This window comes from Lathyrus oleraceus, chromosome 6 (assembly GCF_024323335.1).
Source record: "Lathyrus oleraceus cultivar Zhongwan6 chromosome 6, CAAS_Psat_ZW6_1.0, whole genome shotgun sequence".
NCBI classification, from domain to species: domain Eukaryota; kingdom Viridiplantae; phylum Streptophyta; class Magnoliopsida; order Fabales; family Fabaceae; genus Lathyrus; species Lathyrus oleraceus.
In genome coordinates, this window is record NC_066584.1 from 32,520,114 (window position 1) to 32,527,198 (window position 7,085).

Below are 7,085 nucleotides of genomic sequence, written 5' to 3' on the forward strand. Positions count from 1 at the left end.
CTAAATACAACTTAAATGAATTTAGATTACACTTCAACATTATAGTGGGAGACGGGTAATAACCTTACTAAATAGATTACAATTACAAATGATTAAGTCATATATACATTGAACCATAAGCATCCTTTTAAGTCTCCCGGACCGATGGATTTCAAGGGATTTTCTTTAACAAATATTGGCATGTCATTGGTGAGGATATTTGTAGCCTTGTTAAGCAAACTTATTATAGAGGTTTATTTAACATTTATTTTGAATATGAAAAATAGAATATGGACTAAAAGTGTAAAATCATGTTCAATAATTAGAGAAATAGATGATAAATTTTTAATTCAAACTTAAGATCATTTAAGGTGTTCAGCAATTTAGTCAACAAACAAGATTCATACAGTTTTTTTGGCAAATATAGATTAATTGATCCAGAAAATATCTACATCAACCTATGAACTAAAACAAATCAACACCAATATCGTTGGTGGTATTTGTCCTGTACCAGCACAATCCTCAACTATATTAGTTTGATGACAGAAAATATCAAGCTTGTTTGTAGTGGGAGTCATCTATGGTGGAGTATACCAGACCATCATCTTCAAGAGCTTTTACAGACAATCTGGCATCATGAACAGATTTTTGTTTATATCACAAGCAAATGCTTTGTATACACATGACAAGACAAAATAAAAATAAGAGAACTGACCTGATCCTGTCCAATGGAAGCTTGAGCTCTCTTGCTAGTTCTTCAACATGTATTCCCCTTTCATCTAACCTGCAATTTATAATCAAATTCAAAATTGCTCAGCATAAGAAATAAAGTTGAAAGATGAGGAATATAGATATCCTACTTGAAAACATTAATAAAAGGTAATACATAAGCTAAATGTTTCCTGAATTATAATAACTCACATGCTTGAATGCTGCTGCAGATAGTCAATCACTAATTTATCACAGTCCTCAAGTCCATCAGTGCTATATTGTGTATATCCCTGAGGTTGGGAATATTATATCAGCAATCCAATCATAGAAAAAAAAACAGTGGCTTACATCAAATATCATACCGGATTGGATGGTGCCTGAGATCCATTCAGTGCACTTTTGACAGGAGTGTTGATAGACGAGTTTGTTGGAGGATATGTAGAAGGGGTTCCTTCCAACTATAACCCAAAAAATAAAAGCAAGGCATTACGTTAAATTACATGTTTGCCAACTTAAGCAAGGCCTAATACTTTAACACATGTTAACATGAAAATAGTCAATATTTCCATTGTTCTTACAAATAGGTTATAAACATTTATTTAAATTCCTGGAGTTTAATGCAGTATCCACTGCAGTCAATTTGCATACAATAAATAGGAGTAACTAAAAACATTCTGATAAAATGCAGAAACTACATGTACCTTAACTTTGGCAAGGAGGTGGCTATGTATGCAATCGATAAAGTGAAAGGGGATCTCATCAAAATTTGTCACAGGCCTGTGAAATACCACAAGTATGATTAAAAGAGTCAGTTTGACAAATAAAAAGATGTTTTTTCATAGTGAAACATAAGCACAGTAGTACATGTAATATACTCTAGAAGTGTCAATTGATGTCCTTAACAGGATTAAATTAGTTAAATATTTGGCCTACTTAACTCTAAACTTTGGTGAACTTGAAATTAAACTGACAACAGACTAAATAATGCACACATCTTCCACATATTCTGTAAGGGACAAATTATTTTAGCACATATTGTTTTAAGTTCATTCAGACTGACTAAAAATTGAAAGGAAAAAAAACAGAACATGAAATTCTGAAAAACATCAATTATGTAGATAATTTAGTAACCAGAAGCAATCAAACATTTGACCCTGATAAAACCTCAGATGCTAAACACGCAGATTCATTTTAATAACCAATAACAGGGAGCACTAAATGATATGTTTAATGAAAATTGTTAGATGTTCAATAATAGGTTTTTATGCTTCTATTATATAATCTACTTTGTATTCCCTAGCTTGAACTATCTGTATTCCCTAACATGAATTTTCACAATACTATTGAACCCTAACAGAGCAACATTCCCTTTGTTCTCTCCTCTTTTCTTCTCAATGTTATACTTGACAAAATAGAATGGATTAATGGAAGAAACAAACAAATATCTAATAAGAACCTACAATACACACATTAATGAAACCCCATAAACAGTCAAGAAGCAAAGCTAGAGGCACAAGCAACACCACGGATCTCCCAAAATGCATATTTGTAATGGCTCCCAGACTCAGTGTTCTAGCGAAAAAAGGAAGAGCTCAACATCAGAACCAAGTCAGTAGGGGTGATCTAAACCATTAGATGTAATCAACAATCAAGGTGACATCTAATTACATTCAATGGTTTTAGCTGTAGGCCTCTAGCTGAATTACTGAAGGATATATCTTGTTAATGTAACCACCTTCCAATTTGTTTATATTACACATCCATTTATACTCTTGACAACCACTTACCAAATTATAATTTTGCGTACATAGGATGCTCACACAAGGGTGCAGATGAGAGACAGGGTATATAACAAACATGATTCAGTTAATGATGGCACTGTAACCCATAATTAGAATGAATCCAGATAAAACCAAACACAAATAGATAACACTCAGGATAGCACAATTTCCTGCAAATGAGCACCCTAAAAGTTGAAAACAGGTGTACACTTAAACACCCACAAATACATTCTAGAACTAGTCAGTCCACAATACAACATAGGTGATATGTAAAAAAAAGGCATCCGCCTTCTGAATAACATTCTTGAACTGGTGGCAATTGGAGTATGTGTTATCAAAGCAAATAAACAGGCCATGGCAGAATTTATAGACATAAAAAAATGGGTCTGGCCAACATGCCTGACAGAGAAGGCACCAAGCTGCTTTACACCTTGAAAGCTTTTCAAGTTCCCATAAACACGAACATACATGTCATTCCTGTCAATGAATAATCAGAGAAGGTGAGAAATATCACATCCCCAGAATCATAAGTCAATATCATTTGCATCCATAGATAAGAACTTACGATACTTCCTCCATTTCCTTTGAGTCAAAAGTCTCATTGACCCTAATCAAACAACCAATATCAAAATTAAATATAATTGACACAACAGGCATAAATAAATCTCCTAAGTAACTCTTAAGACAGCCAACATAGAATCATTTAGCATGCAGCGAGTACCATCTTCGGCATTTGATCCGCCCAGTTCCATCATCCAAAACAAAATTAACATCAGTGTTCCTCTCAGTTTTCTCATACACCATTCCAACCAAAGTCACCTGAACCAAAATACATGATTAATTTGATGTAAATCACAATACCTTAAAGCAAGCAGCGTGATTGTATTATCACAGATCCATCAAAACTATAACATAAACAAAAATAACAAAATAAACACAAAAGTAACAAGTTAAGCAAGTATAAAACGCTAAAATGATTTCAATTAAAAAAATAACCGTACATTAGTGAGATCCACGCCATTGATCGCGAAATTGGACTTTTCATCACCAGATTGAGAAGCTTCACTGATCTGCTTCACTGTAACTGGAACCAAACCCTGAGAATCACGGCTCTTCAACAAAGAAAACAATCAACACAAACACAAAACTCAGTGAATCAATATAGTATAAAGCAAAACGCTATTGATTTTTCTTCAACCGATATGAGAAAGATAGCTTACCTTAGTCGGTGCCGGAGAAGATTCGTTGAGTTGCGAGGACGTGAATCCGCCGCCGGAGAAGGCGTTGGAGGAGTCAAATTGGGAGCTGGAGAACATTTTCGAAACCCTAGAAAGAGAAATCGAAAAGCGAGAGAAGTGTAACTGCTTGAGTGAGAACAAATTGTGAAAAAGAAGTTGTAATATACTGTAAATTAGAAAAAGGGTTGTGTTGTGGTGTTAATTTTTGTTTCCCGCCATTAATGCCTCCGATTTTTCCCGCGATTTAGGGTTTCAGTTTCGATTTCAACTTTGGCATTTTCCCTCTTATAATATCGCTCTCTCTTTTCTTTCTTTTTCTTTTCTTTAAACTGTTGCAATGTTTATCATAAGTATAAAACAAATCGATAACGCATAAGTTAAAATATTTATATGGCTGTAGAAAAAAGTTATAATATTTATATCATGTAATACAAAATACTTTTAATTCAATTCTAGTGTTTAATGTTTGGTTTTGACATGAGATTCATAAGACAGAAAATGTGAAAAGAGAAAAATATATAAAAAACAGGATAGATTTGAGATTTTTTTTTAAAATAACCTTATTTTTTAATTTAAATTCTAAAATAATCTATTTTTTAAAGTAATTACAGAAATAATCATATTTCATTACGTATGTGTCAATTGAAGTGTGCATCTAATTTTCAATAAACACACGAGTCAATTTGTATGGCATATGCATACATTGCAAATTTCTAAATGAGTATAGGCGTTGTTTGATTTGGCGCATGCATGCCTTGAAGCCAATTGCATATATAAAAGTTTTTGACAATTTTGATGTTAAAATTGAGGCTATTTTTATAATTTTTTATTTTTATATTTATTTAATCAATATTATTAACCATTTTTTTAATTAATAAAGTATTATTTATTATAATTATTCCATCCATTAGCAATTTTTTATTTTTTATTCATTTTTTTGCAAAAAGAAGGTCTAGGTCCAAACAACAACAACACTAATCAATCCCAGCAACATCATGTTGGACAGGCCCAGGCAAGAAGGCGGAACACAAATAAAAAATACAATAAAAAAATTTAGAATTCAGATTAGTTGATCCGCAGAGATATTTGCTTCGCGGAGAATATGTTTAAAACAATAATTATCAAGGCTCTTAAGATCATCTTGAATTTTATCGAACCAAGCTAAAAAATCTCACTCTTCTGTACAATATTATTTTTCCCATCAACAACATAAATACTCGATCACTTAATAATAACTTTTATATAAATGATTTATAATAGAAAATAAATAAAAGATATAAATCTATTTTCAGCGCCACAGTAACTCTTGAATTAGTGTACCATTAAAATACTAATGGATAATTTTTTATTAATTTATTATAAATTTTCCAACTATAATTTTTTCGATTATAAATCAAAAAGTCTACTATCTAAATAAGAAAATCAATATCCACCATTCTTCCATTTATGTCCTTTAGAACATTTGTATATCTTGCTTTCTTTTATGCCATTACTCGTCATTTCAGCAGAATACAATCATATGTGCCTTTTCGTTTTCTTTTCCATTTTTCCATAGTATCATTATGCCAATTCTTTAATGCAAAAGTTGGCTATTAAAAGAATATGCTCTAGAAATCTCCAGAAATTTCACATACATACACTCTGCAGAAGATGGAAAGACACAAGTCATTTTTAAATTTTCAATGGATATTTCACTCTCATTAATGCATTGAGTAGTGAAAAGTCACATTGAGAGTTGGAACCATTGGAAAAGCTAAATGCATGTATGACTTTAAACATCTCATATGCTACACCATCCATTTGCATATAGAAGAAGCAATTATGGTCACTTCCGTTGGTCTCAGCTTCACTTCCTCCATTGAACACAAAACCTTCCATATCTCAAACGGTGGAACTTTCTCACTTCCCCCCCCCCCCCTCCCCCCTCGCCTCTGAATCGAAACCCGCCACCTCTCAACCCTAACTCCCACTTTCTCTGCCTTTCAACCAAAGAAGATAATCTTTAAGCAAGGATGAAGGTTGAACCTATTTCACTCAACAAGACACTTGATACAAATATTAGTAAATATAACTTTGAAAGATTTTGAAATTTATTGCTATAGTTTATGTTGTTGTTGAGATGGTTAATAATAAAGTTCTCCATTTCTTTCGTTGCTTTGAAATGTTGTTTCATTTTCCTTACCAACTTCAAATAGGTTTGTCATTTTCGCAACCAGCTTTTATGTTTTTTTCATCTTTGCTAATAGATTTGTTGTTGTAATGGATATGTTTCAAACATGTGCTTTTCCATTTTGCTTGATATTATATTTTTATTGGATCTGTTGTTATCCTATACTTAGGAGAAGAGAATAACGGAGAAGGATCTGAAGGAGGAAAATGGAGGGGCTGATGTATACTTCGTGAACTTGATAAAGCATTATATTTTAGTCGATGATGAATGAAAAAAAGATATATTGCCATAAATTTTGGATGGCTACAATATGTATGATTTCATTGATCCTAATATTCTACACATGGTTGAAGAGTTAGAACGAGAAAAAGGATTAAGGTACGAAGAAGGTGGGGACGATGATTTTGACATAAATGGAACTGAACTGACTCCATAATAGCTAGAGGCTTTAACTGAGATTGTCAACACCATCCATAGTTTAATTATTGAGGTACAATTTGTTTTTGTCATTCATGCATTCTGAAGAAAATGCACACAAAAGTTCTGATATAATGTTTTCTTTTTGTGTGTTTCAGTTGATTTCTAATGTGTCAGTATTGTATGAGCTCCTAGGAATAGGCCAAGAAAATGAAGAACTAATATGAGTCATGGAAATTTGAACTATTTAGTGTTTTAGTCCAACAGATTGTGTGTAAGTGCTCAGGCTTGCTTCTATTTAATTTTCTTTGCTTACATGACTATGCATTATTGAATTCATCACCGATTTAGATTCAAACACAAGTATCCTTAAACTAAACTTAAGGTTCAATGAATCTAACATATGCAATGTATCATGTTTTCCTCTTTGAAGTGGAAAGATGATTACAAGTTACAAATTGTTAAAATTGTTCTTTTGTGTAGTTCATTTTGCAATAAATATATATATTTCCACTTTTGGGAGTTCATTTTCCAAGACTTCATGAAAAACCTATTACAAGTAATGTAACCTGTCTATGTTTGTCTGCAGACATATGCACATAAGATACTGTTATACGGTGAACTGACTTTGTGTTTTTTGCTTTGAAAAGCAATGTTGCGGATAGCAAGAGTCGCCACCGACTTTTCTTTTATCCAATAAGGAAAGGCGGAAAAGAACAGGAAAGACCTTGATTAGATTTTGAGTTCGGGAGGTACATTATACAAAGGGAAGGTGTTGGCACCCTTTGT

The 7,085-nt window shown here is 32.5% G+C and overlaps 1 protein-coding gene across 1 annotated transcript; it reads right to left on the reverse strand.

The window, feature by feature from the left end:
- Positions 1-301: 301 nt before the first annotated feature.
- On the reverse strand, positions 302-4,058 carry LOC127091412 (replication protein A 32 kDa subunit A). The gene is made up of 10 exons (XM_051030044.1): positions 3,692-4,058; positions 3,473-3,583; positions 3,193-3,290; positions 3,037-3,078; positions 2,871-2,948; positions 1,392-1,467; positions 1,053-1,148; positions 901-980; positions 695-763; positions 302-607 (listed from the first exon to the last, which is right to left on the reverse strand). The coding sequence occupies exons 1-10, from the start codon at positions 3,785-3,787 to the stop codon at positions 532-534; spliced, it is 822 nt and encodes a 273-aa protein (XP_050886001.1). The 5' UTR covers positions 3,788-4,058; the 3' UTR covers positions 302-531.
- Between the last annotated feature and the right edge of the window lie 3,027 nt (positions 4,059-7,085).

Coding starts and splice junctions, on each gene's coding strand:
- LOC127091412 (XM_051030044.1), bottom strand. CDS start 3,787: ATGTTCTCCAGCTCCCAATTTGACTCCTCCAACGCCTTCTCCGGCGGC. Junction 2,949..3,036: donor AAGGAAATGGAGGAAGTATC/GTAAGTTCTTAT, acceptor ATTCATTGACAG/GAATGACATGTATGTTCGTG. Junction 1,468..2,870: donor CTTGGTGCCTTCTCTGTCAG/GCATGTTGGCCA, acceptor GGTATTTCACAG/GCCTGTGACAAATTTTGATG.